This window comes from Tigriopus californicus, chromosome 7 (assembly GCF_007210705.1).
Source record: "Tigriopus californicus strain San Diego chromosome 7, Tcal_SD_v2.1, whole genome shotgun sequence".
Taxonomy (NCBI): Eukaryota; Metazoa; Arthropoda; class Copepoda; order Harpacticoida; family Harpacticidae; genus Tigriopus; species Tigriopus californicus.
Window position 1 is genome coordinate 3,800,190 of NC_081446.1, and position 18,553 is coordinate 3,818,742.

Sequence of the window (18,553 nt, forward strand, 5' to 3'; positions counted from 1 at the left end):
GGTTCCAACTTACTTCTTTAGAAGTGTATCCTGCACACAGCAAAGCTACAATGGATTATCTTTTTGCTTTCATAGATTTCAGCTTTGACTTTTTTGTATTTTTGCTTACAAAAATGAAAAGAGCGGACAATGACAAAAAAATGATATGAAACTCACGCAACCTTGAAAGAATTCAAGGATTTTGGAAAGAAAACACTGTGTGTCTAATCTTATCCTCGACACCCGGTACTGCAAATGATCTACAGGGTTGCTACAAAGTTCGCCGGCGATAAGTTTCAGTACTTATAAATCCACCGTGGCTCAAATTGGCAAGTTGGATTGGCCTCAAACTTTTGGAGGAAAAGCGCTCCTAAAGATCATATAAAAATGTGGAGGCACTCGAAAGAGAATTAAAGGCTGCCTGGGAAATATCACCATTAAAGCTGTGCTTGCCACAGTGAATGGAGTTTCAAAACGTATCAGTCAAATTGTCCGTGCAAAAGGAGGTCAAATGAATAATTTTACAAACAAGAAAGATTAATGGCAGTTCTAACATTACCATAAAAGGTTTGATGCATGTATCTCATAAGGTTTTAGAACTATTTGTATTTCTAAGTGCCGGCGTACTTTGTGGCAGCCCTATAATTCTAATCTGAAGGCGGATGGTAACCCTTCCATCGTTTGCCACCAAAACAACGTTCTAAAATGCAATTGAGAGCAGCAGTCTTGATGTCAGAACCAAAACTAAGGCCCTACTGAAGACCGGCAAGAGGCCCAGGGAAATGGGTGAGTCTTTTGGTATCCATCCTCAAACCGTTGGTAAGAGGTCAACTTCATCTAAGAACAGCAAATCCCTTTACAACGGACCAGATCAAGGGTAAAGATCTGGGATTGAACTGAGCCCAAAGAGAAAAGAAGATCGCGAAAAATAATAATCAACCAATTGTTTCCTTAAATAACACACATTAACACTTATCGTTACGTTTTCGGAACTCACTTTGACTTATTTTCGTAACTTCAAAACAATTATTTTGACCAAAATCACAAACTATTTTTCCGACCCCTGGTTATCATTAATCATACCTAAGTGGATTTCCTGAGAATGTACCGACTCCTCCACAGCGATCTCAGTGGTTGACGGACTGTCAGAATGGACACCGTGACTCTGGACCCAGATGGCGTCCTCAAGACTTTGATTCAAAGCCTTGGACCAAATGGACAGTTTCTGCAGTTGGTCAACGGTTGCTTTCGGGGGTAAGGGAAGAATAATGGGCCCCTGGCTTCCATCCAACTCGCCCAAAATAGGGACGTTCCGGTCAACGTAGTCGAAAAACTCCCCGTTGAACGGGTATGGCAGAATAGTCGATCCCTTTGGAAAGGCACTAGATGAATCTGTCTGAGCCAAAAAGACCACATCCGGACCGTTCCCATCATATGTAAAGTCCTGGAGCAACAAAGCCGTCTCGTTGAGGGCGAAAATCTTCCCAGAAATTCCGTTATTGGCAGAGTTTGGGAAGTCCCCCAAGTGGAGACCCGTGTAAGGGAGTCCTGGAACAATATCAAAAGACACTGTCATTCATTGTGTTCTTGACAAAAGAACGGACACACTCCAAACTACGTCACAGGACAAACTTCACATTTGTGATTGGTTAGGGACTAATGAGTCAACTAAGAGATAGAACTGAATCACGAACCAACCTCAAATACTACAAGGGAAAGAACAAATCGAGAACTCGGTTCACTCTTATGTATTGAGGTTAGTGATAGAAATCAGTGACTACACTCTTGGCTTAGCTTTGAGAGGTGAGCTAGTGTTGTAAAGCTAGTGCGTGAGTTAGTTAGCAAATGAGGGATGTGCGGAGGGTATTGAGGACGCAAGTTTTGGCACCAAGCCCCAAGCTGATTCGTGACGTGAGGTGCATCAACCAGGTTTCCAAACAAATGGGACGGTTCAGATCATCCAACTACCTCCATCCTCGATCGGTGACGAACCAAGGACCTGTTTCTCCCCATGGCTTCCTGGGCGTGTCACATCTCGCTTTGGAACAAAGCTTTCCACAAAACTGCCTTTGTGGTTGTTCACAAGGAACACATCCACGAATGACTTTTGATCCTCCTCGTGTTGCTCTTCACATTGGGGAATGGAGCAGCAATCATCCCGTGGATCTTGGATCATGACACATCGTTCGTGTGGAAATCGGATATTGGAACATCGTTTCCGACAAGTGATGGTCCCGGTGTCAAGGCAAGTGCAAGTGAGATAGCACACGCCTTGATGAAAAGTCTCGCCCACAGCAACTGGGAAGTTATTGTAGACGCACCCCGAGCTGGGCGTGGCCGACACCACCCCTGTAACTGAAGAGGTGGTGGGAAGGGAACGAGAGAAACGGGCAGAGGCTATTCGATGGTTGTTTTTCAGGGAGAAGGGAGGTGTGAAGATAATGATGTGATTAGTTTCTGAGATTCCTATGCATCACTGGACTTAGGTTGCCTCACTATACAGTTTGTGAAATCATGATGAAAAGCAACATTTAAACAGAGCCCCGGGGTGGTTTAGATATACCATAAACTTGAGGGAGCGTGTTAAAAGGAACAGAGCATGAAGACGGTAACCTCTTTATGTGGTATCGTAACAAATCTGGGGTCTCTAAATGATTGGATATTTCTGGTGAGTGATGACCTTACCTGGGATGAGTTGGGCAAATTCGGGGGCGTTCACAATTCGAGCTTCCTTGAGTGGATTGGTGATTCCCTCAATTGTGACGGACAGTTCATCGAAGTTCTCTGTCTCAGTCACAATGTCCTCTAATGATGGAACTTGAGTGGTAGAACCAATTGCACTCCCGTCTTTCAACACCTCTTCAATGGTGATATCCTCTTTGGCCACATTTTGGGATGGGTCCAAAATGGGCTTGTCGCACACAGTGATATTGCAACAAGGGTCGGAAGCATCCGGAAGAGTGTAACAATTTTGCCCGGGAGCCGGAGCCGTGGGCGGGCATCGGGACAAACAAACCATATCCCCGTAACCCATGCACTGACACTGCTGCTCACATCCATCATAGAACCGCTCGCCTTGGTTGTAGGACTCATTCTTGAACTCACAACCATCAAATGGCAAAGCCACTGGTTTTAGATCTTGATCCCCAATCGCACTGGGATCCGGACAATACATGACCTTACAACATTCGTCCTCGGTGTCAGGTCGAAGTTCACATTTCTCCTCGGTGGCCACAGGCAATGGTTTACACCTTGGTTGGCAAACCACCTCCAGTTTTTCGGAGCACGAGCACATGTACTCGCAACCATCGGCCCATTCCTCGCCCACGGTGAAGAAGTTGCCTTTTTCGAGACAACCCGATTGGGTCCCATTCTGTCCAAGAGAGGCGGAGGAGGGATTTGAACCGAGCCTGTTGGCCGTCGAGCAGCCCACTTCACTATCGGGGTCCCCGGTGAAGCCATCTTTGCAAACGCAAATGGTTTCGGCCGCTTGCTCCCCTCGAAATACTTCATGGCGGCATTCGGCATTTGGACCACACTAAAATCAACGGAGTTCATTAATTCATGGCTCATTCTCCACATGACGTCCATTGTCTTACTGTGATTCCACTACAAGGACCTTCGGGGTTCTCGCCCTCAGCGTTCCCGGCGCAAGTGATCACCACACAGCAGTCATCCCCATCCACGAATTGTTCCACACAGAGTGGATCATTGGCCCAAGCTCCGGATCGATGGAGAGGAGGTTCACAACGATCACTACAAGCCACAGAGCCATCTCGATTGCATTGACATGTGGCTTCACAACCCAAAGTAAAGATTCCCACCGGATAACTTAATCCCTCGTGCATGCATCCCACTGAAATATTCGAAAAAAAAACATCATCATCATTAAGAGACAATTGATTGTCAGCCAACTTGAGACGTACAATCTGTGACAAAATCGATGGTTCCCGTGGATTTGCCAAAGCTTCGGAGGGAGAAATCTTCGTAGATGGCAATCCTGGCTGTATACTTCTTGTTGGGTTCAAGACCTCGAATGGTTATTGAAGGAAGGTCGAAACCATTCAAATCCGCCGTCCCCATTCCCTCTTGGCTTTGCCAACGACTCCCTTCTTTCCTCTCCTTGTACTGAAAATTGCATTTATAAGATATGACAATTGCCGTTGATCAACCTTGTTGGCGAAATACCAATGCATACATACCATGGCAACATAACCATATTGGTAGTCATCCGGAGCGAAATGGTCGAACGACAGAGTCACACTGTCGAAGGTCTTGCCGGTGATAATCACTTTGGGTTGTTTGGCATTGTAAGCTAAAAAGATGGAAAACAGAATCCCGCCCTCTCAAAACCACGCTTCCTACTGGCATAACAACAGACTTTTCAAATTCTCACAATGGGTTGACACCATCACATCCGGGTATTGACGATCGGGGGTCTGCCAACGCAAGCGATATCTGGTGCCAGGAGTCATGCCCGTGAGGGTGAAGATCTTGTTGCCTTCCAAGATGATCGCGTTCTCCCACGGAGTCTCTGAGTGAAGGCTGGATTTTCCACCGCGATAGAGCCGTTCCTCGACATACATGAGATTACCGCCCGTGATCCCAGGGAATTGGACTTGGATCGAGGTGGGCGTAATCTGGAGGAACTCCAGGTTGACACCTTGGTATGTCGGGGGTCGCACCAACGCAGGTTCCGCGGGACCAGAGGATGCATTCTGATCCGATTGGGTCGACGACTCGAACAAGTCGGTTAGGGTGATGGGCTCGTCAGTCTCTGACACTGTGATAGTTGTGGTTGAAGGTGATGACGGTTCATTGGCAGACGTTGGAAACAAAATCCGACCTAGAACGCGGGAATCACAATAAAAAAATGGATTCCACTCAGTTGACCCACAATGATGTTTTCCTACCGGTCTGAGGAGTTGATTCAACGATGAATCCTTCTCGGGAGGAAGTGGACGACGACGACGTCGATGACGATGACGATGAAGGTGGGGCCTCTTCAACGGAAAATTTGTTCTGGGTTCCCGAGACCTTCTGGTCTAAGATCAAATCTGACGGGGGTGAGGTGGAACAACGCACCAAAGAACAACACTCATTATCCGGATCCACAGATGACTCTGAACAAAACGGATCGTCGTCTTGTGTTCCTAATAATCATAATAAGGAAGAAAAAAATGTACCTGAAGTTATGAATATATTGGCAAAAAAAAAATATGAATCTGCATTTCCCGAGTTGATCTCAAGGCAGGTCAAGAGCATACTATTAGGAATTAGCCTCTGGTCAAAGTGATTCTGTCCACCTCAATCAGTCTTCACCTGAGGCATCCATCCATATTCGAGCAAAATAGAACTCTGCTACTGCTTCACGCTCTGAGGCTCTGACTTCTAACATTTGACCAAGTTTTGGTGGACCATTTCGGGTCTAATGGCAAAAAGTATCGACCTCGCGTATGCTCGACCATTTTCTAAGAAGGAGGAACTCAAACCTACCGGACCTGACGAATCCTGGTCTGCATTCCATCGGCGAGCAGACCGTGGCTCCATTCTCCATACAATGGCACATCAATTCGCAGTTCGAAGTGGCAAACCTGTGACCCATGGGGTGAACTTCTCCCTCAAAGTTACAAACGGTCACATTGCCCACTGGAAGAGGAAAAAAGTGCCAGAGAAGCGTTAAAAACATGATCTGAATGAGCCTCAGGCTAAGGAGACATCGTAGGTTTAGTTTCATGTCAGAGGGCCCTGTGGGAAACCAGTTGGTCTGCAAGACTGGTCAAATCTACTATAGTATGAATCAGTCAAGGCAAAACGAGAGGGGAAATAAATGTTCAAGGGCTTGGACAAGTCACACCAGGAAAATCAACATACTCAACTAGGATGTGATAAATGGGCAATCTGAGCAAATCTTGAAACTTGGCTTCAAACCGTAATTTGGTTCTCAGTCAGATACATCCTTGTGGGCAAAAAAGCTGTGCATAATCAATTATGCCTGATGATTTAAGCCCTTGTGTGTGAATGCGTGTGGAGTAGTATTCCACCAAGGTTTAAAGGGAACATGCTACACCTACAATTAATGTCTTGGAATGGACCAATGGATGATTGGTCTATATATTCAGAGCTAAGCAGATACTGCAAAGAACGTCAGATGAAGCAACTATTTCAAGTTATTGAGGTAAGTATACTAAGACGTAAATGCAAGTAGATATCTCTACAAATTCAACCACTTTGAGCGGACAGAGGGGGGTCTTTTTTAAGGTTGAGGCCAATGTTCTATTCTGTAAATGCGCTTTCCCGGACATTTTGAGATTTGACTTTGAGGACCCTCAAATGTAAGCGGACCTGTCCATTAGGTTTCAATGGAGTAAGCAAGGTCTTCACAAAATGATAAGAAGCTCATTTCCATAAAAGCATCCCATGTGTTTGTTTGTTGAAAGCACAAGTGATAGGATGACTAAATCTGTCCAAATCATGAAACAAAATATTGTTTCTAAATAAAGTCATTGTTCAATCTGTTGCCCTCAAATATTCGCAGGGAGTCAGACTTGGACAAGTTTTTGACTAAAATTCCTGATCAATCCTATCCATATTCAATGGCTAGCCATATCTGCCAACTCTAATTCGTTGGTCGACCAAATAATATATGAGAAATAGAACTTCCATTACCAGTAGCGGTAAGGAAGTCCGCAAAAACAACGAAAAAAAGGAAGGTTATTAACCTTTCCAAGACATTTCAAACATGCTAAAAAAATGTGGATTTTGAAACTAATTACGTTATCAAGTTATCAACCTTTCAGAGTTATTCCAACATTGGCGAGTTGCTGAAACTTCACCCTGGTTTTAAATAAGCCTAATATTTTTATGACTAGAGATGAGGGCAATATTTGATATTTTTTCCAAACTGTTGTTTTTAGACTAACTTTTTTCGCTGTTTACTGCTTTTTTATCAGGTGATATAAAACCATCAATTGCAGTGTGGTAAAAGGCATGCCGCAATTTTGAGCCAATATTAAGAAACAAGGCATTTACCAAGACCAGATAAGGTTAAGGCTGTCTTTAGACCCAAGGTCCTTCAATCTTTTCCACTTGACATTTTCAAAAGGTTCACAGATTTTTCAAGATTTTGATTTTCATTCAAGAAATCTTTTTTCTATACAACACTAGCAAAACCCTAAAACCATAGGTTATGTCCGCAAGGAGCTAACTATTCTTGAGATTGCTTTTCGAATCTAATTTAAAACGGTAGGATGACAGAGTAGACAAACAACACAACACCTTATGTAAGCTTATTCATTTTTAATGATTTGGTAAGCTGGTCAACACAATTCGATAAAAAATCGCGTTCCATGTGCTTTTGACATCGCACTTTGTTCCCTGGCTCAATTCTGGAATAGCTTTTGCGCAAATAAACAAGCAAATTCAAATAAATGTTGAACTTTTTCTGAGCATAATTGTACACGTGCATATGTTTTCCCTGCGCAGGGTCGCCGATAGGTAATTTTTCGTAAGTCGCAATTTCTCTTTGTAGTATATAAACTCCAATAGGTTTGTCAATAAAATGGCAAGTAATTCAATTTACCTCTGAGTTCTAAATGCAATTATGCACGCTTAATTGAGCTTAATATATCCCCAAAAGGACTCAAAACAGGCAGAGGAAATCGCCACGTGAACAAACATGCTTGAAATAGGCATATAATAACAAAAAAATCTATGAAACGCGCGATTGCAATCCCCCCCCCTCTCTCTCTAATCATGACATGGACTCTAATGTTGGTAAAAAAAACCTATTCCTGACAACAAATTACTTATTCAGTCGCGAGATATACATTAAAAAAGAAAGGGACATCATAACCTCTCAAAAAAGATGAATAAACATAATAATAACACAAGCACTGTTTGCATCAAAACCATTTGAACGAATTCAGTTAAGCACATCTGCTTACTCAAAGATTCATATAAATATGGAATAGGGTCCCGAACTATAGGGGTTAATCTCGATTCTACCCCTCGTTTCCAAAAGGCCAATTCTCTATTTATAGCGCTATCCAAGTGCATTCAAGGAAACAACACGTGTGTCCGAGGTCGAATCCCTACAATCAGACAGGGGTCCATCATCCAGGAGATCGCACTCATAACCATGAATTACCATTCTTCGATGGTTCGTGGCCAAGTCAAGAAGGTTGGCGTACAAAGCCAAACGATGAGCCATAATCGAAATCGAGAGAAAACAAGAAAGACACAAGCATACAATTGCAATCACGTTGTCGCACCTGGGCCTCCTCTATCTTTGGGTTCTCATCAGCCTTGGGCACATGTGAATGACGATTTGAAGTGCACCACTGTATTGTCGAACAGATGATGATGATGACGATAACGACGATCACAAGTGGTTTCACTTTCTAAAAAAAAAAACCAGACCATGCGGATCTTCTCGAGTCCCCTTTGCTTTGACTACATTAATCAGTGTCCTCGTCGTCGTCGTCGTCACTGTATTACCCTCTATCATAACTATTATATATGCTCAATTGAGCTTGCGGGTCACGTGCATGAAGAATCGCACTTTCGAAATCCTCCGTCTCCCCCTTCTTTTTCTCACATTCTCTCGCGAAATCGTCGAAGCGAATCCACTCAAAAAGAAGTGGCGCAATCGAATCTTGAGAAACAAGACGAGTCCTAGTTTCTCCAGTGAGGCGTACCTAATCCTAATTTAGGCTGGAATAGTCAGTCCCAAGATCTGCTCGGCAAGATGCTGAGAGGGATGATGGATCGATTTTGACGGGATTTTTTTCTGGAGAAGGAGCGCTTCTGAAGAGGAAATTAATTTCTCCTGGGCTTGTCGTCTATACATATGTCTTGTACGTATATGCAGCAGTCAGACTAGTGTGGCAAAGGTTTGCCATGAATTGACATTTGCCATCTACGTATTCTCGGCACGCGAGACTTGCATTTTGCAATCTCAGATTGAATGACATCATATGGGGTCGGATTCGGTTAACTTGATTAAATACCAGTTCTTCTGTCCTCAAGGGTGGGAGAACTAATGCCTGGGATGAAACATCGAAGTTTAGTCAGTGATGATTCTTTTCCCATTGTCAGGCTCCATTTTGGAATTTGGTCAAACCTGGGAGATTTATGAAAACCTGTTTGGTGTGTGTTCTATCGTTTTGTTTCAATCTTTCCCAGACAGCGAAGTGAAATCATCCAGCTATTGGGATAGATTTTTCCATCTTTGCTTGACAATGGAAAATGGAATTCAAAGATTGGAGATGAAGAAGCAGAAAAGTTCCTTATCTTTCATTGATTGAAGAACATACAATATCGAACTATAGTCCGTTGACAATTACACATATCATGCCTTTTGAGGGTAATTGTTGCAATTAAGACGAATGCAGTCGACAGACTTGAACAAGATCAATGGCCGATACCTACAGAGGTGTTCATTTCCACACGCATTAGTTTGTCCGAAACAACTGATTGCCACCATTCCTCCAAAATGTAGGAACATCACAGGGAGACCAGGACCAATCAGTGTTCATGATTGCCTAGTCCACAAGTGATGAGGAAGAGACGTGTTCAGTAATTCATAAAGATTCCAAACCTTCTTGCGTCCAATCGCGTTTATGGCAATGAGATTGGTTCAACCACTAGTGGACCTGGGTACTTATGGCATTTCATACTACTTAGCATTTCACCACGAGCACTGAAACGGATAGAAATGAAGCCAGCAGCAAGTCTGTAAGTACGTACATAGGCAGGCGTCATTGGGAACGCATAGTTTTCGACAAAATCAACCGTGGAATAAATCCTGGTCATAAAACAATACTTTGAACATGACGTGCCAGGCCATGGCCATACGTACATACGAGTACATAGAAGCCAATTCCGACATTCCATTTTCAAGGTCTCATTCAGCCATTCAGAGTTGGCTTGGTCAGAGCATTCTGATCACAGGATTGAATTAGTTTACCAAATCCAAATGAGACGCGAATATGTCTCGAGATCTCTGTGAGTGGTTCATCCAACGTTCAACGGTGGCAGACCAAGATGTCAATTAAAAAAAGGCGTTAAGGGCGACCAACAGGTAGTTGCAATAGTGGCAGAAATGGTGCTCATTGAATGCCCATAGCAACGTCCACAGGTCAGGAGGCTGACCAGCGCTGCCCCGACCATTCCAGCTACCTGTCTTGGCCACCTCAAACCATCCATTTGTTTCTCTGAGCAGTGATTGGGAGTTGCTTTTTCTCAGAAGGGCAGGTTCAAACCCCCTTCCCCATTCATGAAAGAATTGCAGTGAGATTTCTCTTCAACTATGTCCCAATATTGTAGTGTGTTTTCCTTGTGCTTTGCGGCCATGGCCGCCATGTGTTCAGTGGCCTGTTTATCCATTGCCTTTTCGACGGATAACTGGCAACATATCTCCGTGGATCGGGCGTTCCTCAGGGCTCAATTGCCGCTTCAAGAAGACCACAGGCTCTTGAAGCACTTCGAGGAGGACTTTGAGTACTTCGACCGGGTCCAAGGCATGTTCAGGGTGTGCTTTCCGCATGAAGAGAAGCCTCCCTATAGTGACCTGTATTTGAACCCTGTCGAGGAGTGGTGTGCCAACATTGATTACTATGTCAAGCTCTTGGAGTACGGGCTACTACCTGCACGACTGACTTCTCATGCGGAGACATGGTTCCACTTAGCCCGATCTTCAATTGCCGCCTTTTGCCTGTATTTCATGTGGATGGGCATTGGCTGCGTTACCGGACTTCTAGGCTGTTGGAAGGCCTCCGGTGACCACTTGATCTCGACGGCCATTGTCTTGCTCCTCGCCAGTATGAGCGGGGGAGCCGGAATGGGCTTATGGCATTGGGCCAAGTTCTATGAACTGGAGAAGGTGAGACCGCCCTGTTATTGAACTGACTGACTTTCTGCTGAATCTCATTTTTGGGGCCTACTTTAGGTCCATGACGAACGCCTCGGGTTCTTTCTGTCTTGGCCCGAGATACTGCAAGACGCGACGGCCTTTACTCTGGGGTGGTCGTACATCATAGCCTGGATCGGCGTGGGCTTGTCCATGATTGCCAGTGTGCTCTTTATGGGCTCAGCCGTCTGCTTCAAGATCGAATTCCGGGAATTGGAACAACGCGAAATGATGCTCCGCCTCCAGATGGCATATCCCACGCACTCCATTTTGAAGCAACCTAACGGCAGTTGCAGTGTAAGTTTCGGTAAAAGCTCACATGTGGGCAGATGGAGTTTGAGATGAGAGATTGGAGGCTTGAAATGGCAACTTTATGATTGCAGATCCCGCCAACGCCACTGAGCCGGAGAAGCTCAATGTACTCGCAACATTATTTTCCCGTTGGATATCCAATCCAAGATGATATTTTGAATGATACAAGAACCCTTCAGTACAAGAACGTTGTCAAAGAGCTCGAGGACTCCAAAGTTTAACATGCTTCAAAAGCTCAATCAACCTCAAACCAAAATTTAGTAAACCATATCAAAAGCAAACCGAATTGGGCTTGATTTATTTTTTGCTTCGTCATCCGTCTTAGCAACAACCCTTTTTGGCTAAGCAGGTAATTGAAGGCATTGAAAAACAAATTTATCGAGATCTTCAAGCCCTACTGACAAAAGCTGGCCGAGTGTTGCAAGATATTTCATTCATTGTGCACCTTGGAGATAACATAATAGGTCAAATTGGACAACTTGTGTCATGATGTACGTACCTAACCTTTCCGTACTTGCAGTCTTGAGATCTCGTGCGCTTCATATGGCGATAACCATAAATCGAACTTGAAGCGGTACTCGATTACAACTATCTTGACATTTCGCCCTTTATTCGGCTGCCAGCCTTGGTCATTGCTGGTCAATTAGCACTTGATATTTTGCAATTTGACCACCGTCCTTACGTGTACGCTATCAAATATCGTTCTACAATCCGTTAGCGAACCATGCAAGTTCCTTCCTTCAACCTCCTTGAGATCGAACAATCCAATTACCTGGGTTACCCTCAAAAGGAGATGAATCCATATCTGTTGACACCGTTATATTGAAATCCTCCCAACCAGTGACTTTATATCCCATGGGCACATGGAGGAAAAGCTTTGGGTATACATATCTAGGTGTATACCCACACAACCAACGTACTGATGCAAAGGCATCCCACAACGTTACTCTAGCCAACTTGAGCAAAACTTGCATACATGAAGGTACATTCACTTCCACGATGTGAGGCTCAATTGTCTTGCACGACTAGAATGAAGAAGCATTACCACGATCCTCTTCCTCCTCTTTCTTCATCACCAAGTTCAAATCGGGCTTTTCTTACCGTAGCAACCATTTAGATCTCTCAAAGAACGAAGTCAATGTGGGTAGTGAACTGCGGTTCTTTAGGTTGTCACAAGTAGATGAAGGGTTTCCTGGTAGTTCAGGATACAAAGAGTTCCATCTTCGGCTCCGTACGCTACGTAATCCTAAAACGAGGAGTCCTGCAGGGTGCCATCGTCACTCTATTCTTGCTTCGGCATGAGGAAGTCAGAGGGCCAGCGCCAATCAAGGACGAGCTACGTAGATATTTGCAAACGTACTGTAGCAAGAGCACATTGATTTCATCACACTTTTGTCTTCATGTCGAAAATAACACTAGGGCAGGCCAAAGAGCCCGGCAAGCCAATTGAGCTCTTCAGAGCGGAATTTCTTTTTTTTTTAATGATCACATAGGGGAGAATTATTCGTTGCTGCAGATGAAGTAAGTGCGAGTAAAAGTGTATGTAGATGCAATACAAAATCAGGTGTTTTCCATTAGCACGGTCAAATGGTTCATTTAGATAGCCTAAAGTGATCCGAGTCAAAAATTGGAGTAAAAAATTGGAGGAGTCTAAGGCATTAGAGAAGCCAAGGCTGTGAGTTCAAATCCCACCATCGAGGGGAAAATCGGTATGGCCACAAATGTAACCCCGTTTACATCTTTGAATCGACACAGACAACTCTGATATATCAAATTACCGTGGACAATTATTGCCATGCTTGAGAAGAGTCCCTCTGATTCCAACGGAATGCCGAAGGGTCTTGCCAACTATCTTGCGTAATACCTCTTTGACGAAATGTTTGATGCCAATTGCAGCAATGTAGCACGCGCATATGACGCATTTATTTCCATATTTATGAGCATTGGAGCAAAGTGGAGAAGAAAGTAGTATCAATTATCCTTGGACAATTTGCCGAAAGGTATTTGAATGTTGGCTTGCATTGTTGATTTCTCAAACACATAATGTGAACTTTAGATACGAAGAGGAAAACTGCATGCAATAAAGACCTCCAGGTAACTCAAGACCATGATGGCCAAGCAACTTTTCATCTCGATCGCTCAGAATGTCGGGTGTCCAAATTTTCGATTATCCACCCTGCTGTTCAGTCCATGATCTCACCTCCACCTCTCGGGAAAGTGTCGGCATTGTCGGCATTGCCACAAGCAACCATGAAGGAAGAGATCTGAACGGTCTCACTCCTTTCTTACGCTCTTTACTGAACAGATAGTCAAATTTGTATGCATGGCCATTGTCAGCTCGGCGAAATCACGGAGTCTTGTCACGTTTCATGAGTGAGGAGGCGTGACGAAGGTGGGCGGAGTGAACTTTCGTTTCCAAGCAGAGATGAGCCATCGACGAGAAAAACTTGGACATATGTCCATTTTCTTGGCATCTCTTGGGGAGACAACAGTCTTGGAGGCGTCGAGAAATCACTCTCTGGCTATAGGGATGAATGGATAGTTGGGATTCCATGGCAGACTCACTGAAGGTCTCTCAAAATCCAGGAAAATCCTTGAGCTTCAAGAGAATTGGCGTGGGCATATATCACAAGGGTTTGAATGAATATCATTCCCCTTATGATGAATCACCCATCACCACAGAACGAAGTACGGTACCACTCGCATGGTTTGATTTTGGACTTGGGCACCTGAACTCCTGGCTCGTCGAGTAATGGTACGGCAATATACTCACACCCCCTCTTCCGAGAACTACCATTGCAGTTCCAAGTGTCTCAAAAGTTATCAGATAGAGCCGAAAGATCCGTGTCGGATGAAACTTCGGATCCTGCATTCAAGTTCAACTTGGTCCAGTCATATTGCTAATTAGTTCATACAACCCTCAACGGTTTCAATAGGGCACAATCCCGTTGGAGGTACAAATTGCCGCTACTCATTCCAACTTCCAATCTCAGTTCCCGAAGCACTCCATTAGAATGAATGCTCTTCATAAAACAGGATGAGGTATCAAGGTTCTGACGAATCATGAGGCACAATTGAAGGCATGGAATCCATTTAAACGAGTTTTCAGAGTTCCATTGATTTGGGCCCGACCGAAGTATTGCTTGCCTTTCGTTTCACTAAAAGCTTGAGAGCTTTGGGAACGCCTTCCTACTGTCGAATACAACAACTATTGGTTCGTCAGATGGTTGATGAAGACACACTGTCATTGATGAGTAAGAATGTGAGTGTTCTTGAGTATGTGCATGTGTGTTGTCTCGTATCTGATCGTAAGTCTATTGATCATCAATCCATCGGACACGAGAAATTCTCCGGTATTTTGCCCGCTTTGGTGTCTCTCCGTGTTAAATCACTTGTTGCAATGGAGCAGAAAATGTCCACAACCAATAACGTATTATCATCAGATTTACAGCCATGGCATTGTTATTGGCCATGACTTTGAAAATCATTGCATCGCTTCTCATCCGTTCCTCCAAAGTTGCCCTTGGTCCTAACACAAAAGGAAAATTGGATGCCATTTTTGGCGTTATCAATGAATGCATCCATCGATGGTCGTCGGAAGTTTTCGAGAACTTGCCAAAGAAGCAAGTGCCTTGAGTTCTTCATTTCATTTTATTTCATTTCAAGATCCGACCAAAAGGATCCTAAGATATCCGCCAAGAATCAAAGGTTTGGCGAAAGCTATCGGAGGAAGTGGCAAAACCAGAACGTTTCCCAAAGTATCGCACTAATGAATCAAGAATTCGGTCGTAAGAGTATAAACTACATGTACGTATGCATTCCAACCAACCATGATTGATAAAATAAACCAATTTCCTGCCATCCGACCCTAAATTTCCCTGAAGCTCTCTTGCAATTCGGAAATCTTAACAAAGCTGTTAAAAGGCCTGGAAAGATGACTTTGTGTTTGCAAACGTCATTCGCTTGCAATATCACTGATGTTCTTGATGACTGAAGCTCAGACACTTATTGGCCAACATGTTCTTTGAAGATAACATAGACATTGAACATGTCTTCACGGGCCTTTTTTTCTCAAGAGAAAGTATCATATTCATTCAGTCATTGGTTGGATATTACTCCAGCAGTCGAGTAGCCAAGCAGAGACCTGGCCATGACATGAGATAGCCCAGCACAGACACCATGCCTACAACTCATATGTGTTTGCCCTCATGCCCTCACAAAACCCGGCATGAATAATAGTTGTCTACACTCTTGCACCTTGGATTGGTCGCAAGATGGTGGCGTCAGAGGGCGTGTAAAATCTCATATGATTTCATGGCATCCAAACTCGCCATATGTGAATGGAGGCAAGATATCTCAGCCGTAAACATTGGATTTCAGGAAATGAGGGTGCCGGAGACATCTTTCGACGTGTTTTTGAGAACTCGTTCTTCCCAGTTTGGGGTGACTTGACATTGGACCAGATTTAGGGACATATCAGGAAAATCGATTCGATGTGGATTACAAGGGAGAGAGGGATTCATACAAATATAGATGTACGTACAATGTGGGAAAAGAAATGATTGTCATTAGTGTCATGCCCGAACAACATAAATCTGAAGGTGAGAACAACACCGGGTAAGCTCCAGGATAGACAATAGGCTTACCTTGGCAAGTTTTCGAGTCAGGCTGACATTCCAAACCTTGGGATGCATCGCAAGGTTGACTAATAGGATGACAGGGTTCACCCGCCTCACCCGCACAAACCCGACAACACGGGCAATCACTTCGAGGTACTTGCAGCTCACAGGAATTGGGCTGCAACTCATTAGGATAAATCTGACAGAGGGGATCACACACACATGTGGGGTCAGGTTTCAGCTCCTGAGCACTGGCTGAACACAGCACGTAAATCACTACAAAGGCCAACCCAAAGGCCAAGAGTTGTTGGTTGGAGCACTTGCTGCTCTTCTTCTGGCTCAAAAGCCGCAATTTGGATTTGGTCATGGTGTCAACGAGTTTCTCTGGGAGAGGTCACGTGTTTCTCGATCAGGGTGGCTCACATATCTCACGCTATCAAGGGCCAGAATCTGAATTGAAGACAAAAATAGAGAACAATCAATTCCATCCACTAACAGGTGACTTCAACGAGATGTTTTGTCATCCCTCACGGCCGTTTCTATCACAATTTCTTTAATAACGCGCCAAGGTCACGTAAATGACAAGGCTACACTGTCAGAGTAGCTGATGCGTTCGACGATGTTGGTACAGGTAGATCTTAAACCACCTCACCTGTTGTATGTTTCACACATGCTTAAAACCACAGAAGAGGATTCATTCCACAACCAAGCCGAATGGAATGAGATTTCTTGTGTTCACGTCCAATTTCTTGACTTTCCGTCTCCCAACTTCTCTTGATTGCTCTTGTGTTCAAATGAATCCACTTGAATGCAAATTCCACCTCCTCCTCCTCCTTCTCCTCGTTCTCGTTGACGACGTCGTCGCAGTAATAGTGGTAGCTGAAGTAGCTTTGGTCCTGGTTGATCCACAGGAGGATTGTGGGAAGAGAGGCTCGGAGGTGGAGGTGGGGGAGGGCTGGACGAGGCATTGGTTCAGTCCGTTTGACTGCTCACTTGGTGAGAGTGAGAGAGGTGAGCACGGTGACGACGAATACGCGGCTTCTTCCAAAGATGAACGCCGCCGACCTTTTGGCAGTTCTTCAGCTCTTCCTCCATCCATCCAAAGATCTAGGGTTCGAGTATCATGCTCGAAGCGAAGGGCTTAGTGGATGGAAGTCTCACACAAATTCCATGGAAGGTGGGTTTCGATCGTTTCCATGGAGGATGAAGAACGGATCCACGGGCCAGCGTCACGTGCACTACCTACCCAAAGAGCACCCACTCACTCAGTTACTTACCAATCACCCACCACTCACTGCTCTGGAGCTCTGGTTTGTCCAGGTTGTCCGTACGTCCAACCAATAGTACATGTACAAGAAACATTTCATCGAAATGGGAAATGCCCAAGATAATGAACATCGCGGATGGAACACCAAAAAGAAGAAGAACAATACTGATAAATTCCCGAAATGCTTGTTGAGTTGATAGATATGTACTTTCGAAGTGACTCACTAGAACTAGCTAGCCCTTGAAAGTTGATAGCATTACGGATGAGCAGTTTTGAATGAAAGATATTATGAGGGGGGGGGGCGAATTTGATTTGTGGCGTTATCACCTTCTTTTCGTTCATTTCCCTCTAACTGGTTAAATGAAAGAGTTAGCTTTTGCGAGAGCATTTTCTTATCCAAGAACCAGAAGGGAATAAACGGGGTGAATACTTAATTCCCGCGCAACAAATAAAAGATGAATTGCTGAACCTACCCAACTGAATTCAGTTGATGAATAATTGGGATTTGTTTGAAATTCGGTAAGCTAATTGAGATGTTCATTTTTGTAATGCAAATTTTTCTCGATTTCTTGGAGCATCGTCCCTTTTGTTTACTTTACTGTTGAATTTTTAATTTCCACACTACTGCAATTCTCGTCATAATCTTAAGCCTTTATTCCTCGCAAGTTATTGGTCATAAAATGGTTATGTCGTGACAAAGAAGCCTCGGGCGAGGGCGAAGTAAGGAAAATTATTCATTTTTCACATGCAAAAATCCAGCAATTACGATTTTAGGACCTAGAATAAGAAATTTTCTATGTGTGTTTGTTAAAATCAACAAATCTGTACAATCAGGTCTGATTGAAGCTATAGGCAGGCATCGGTTTTAAAAGTTGAACGAAAACTGTCAAGCCTCAAGAAATTCTTCTCATCGGGCTGATTTGGAAGTGTCTCTTCTTCTCATACTTGCAAATAGAGCATAAAGGTTAGATATATTCACTCACTGCACTGAGTATGGAGAGTTCTGGCCCTTATGTTAATCATTTGATTAGGTCTACAACAGAAACGCCAACCATTATGGGGCTCTAAAGGAAACTTCTTCAATAAGTCAAAACCAAGCGTAAAGGCAAAATTGACGGTGCTGATTTTTTCTTGCCATATTCTTGTTCGTGTCATAACTTCTCCTTTTTTTGCATTACATATAGGCCTATAATGTCAATTTAGCCAAATGAATTACCTATGTATGAAAAAGCTACAATTTCTACAATTCTAAGTGATTTTCGTCATGTTGTAAGTTTTGATAGAAGAATAATCAACCCAAGGAACCACCAATAAAATGTCCGACTAATTCCGTACTCCATGAGGATTAGAAGGGATCAGTCAGGTTGAGCAAGCTAATTTGCTTTCATCAATTTTCATGTTATTTGCCATTTTTGGGTTTATTTAATATTTTTGGCTGCTTCTATTTGCTACTGAATTTGCAAG

At 43.8% G+C, this 18,553-nt stretch overlaps 2 protein-coding genes across 2 annotated transcripts in view; one reads left to right on the plus strand and one right to left on the minus strand.

The window, feature by feature from the left end:
- LOC131884324 (uncharacterized) overlaps positions 1–16,633 on the minus strand; it is a 23,304-nt gene extending 6,671 nt beyond the window's left edge. The window contains exons 1-10 of the mRNA XM_059232065.1: positions 16,475–16,633; positions 15,850–16,272; positions 5,476–5,628; positions 4,893–5,132; positions 4,376–4,825; positions 4,182–4,294; positions 3,906–4,107; positions 3,579–3,835; positions 2,665–3,517; positions 1,063–1,527 (exon numbers count right to left, since the gene is read on the minus strand). Coding sequence (XP_059088048.1) covers positions 1,063–1,527; positions 2,665–3,517; positions 3,579–3,835; positions 3,906–4,107; positions 4,182–4,294; positions 4,376–4,825; positions 4,893–5,132; positions 5,476–5,628; positions 15,850–16,189 — 3,073 coding nt within the window. The 5' untranslated portion in view covers positions 16,190–16,272; positions 16,475–16,633. The remainder of the gene's footprint in view (positions 1–1,062; positions 1,528–2,664; positions 3,518–3,578; positions 3,836–3,905; positions 4,108–4,181; positions 4,295–4,375; positions 4,826–4,892; positions 5,133–5,475; positions 5,629–15,849; positions 16,273–16,474) is intronic.
- On the plus strand, positions 9,834–11,504 carry LOC131884326 (uncharacterized). The gene is made up of 3 exons (XM_059232068.1): positions 9,834–10,864; positions 10,931–11,188; positions 11,275–11,504. Exons 1-3 carry the CDS (start codon positions 10,292–10,294, stop codon positions 11,422–11,424), a joined length of 981 nt encoding a protein of 326 aa, XP_059088051.1. The 5' UTR covers positions 9,834–10,291; the 3' UTR covers positions 11,425–11,504.
- Positions 16,634–18,553: the final 1,920 nt, after the last annotated feature.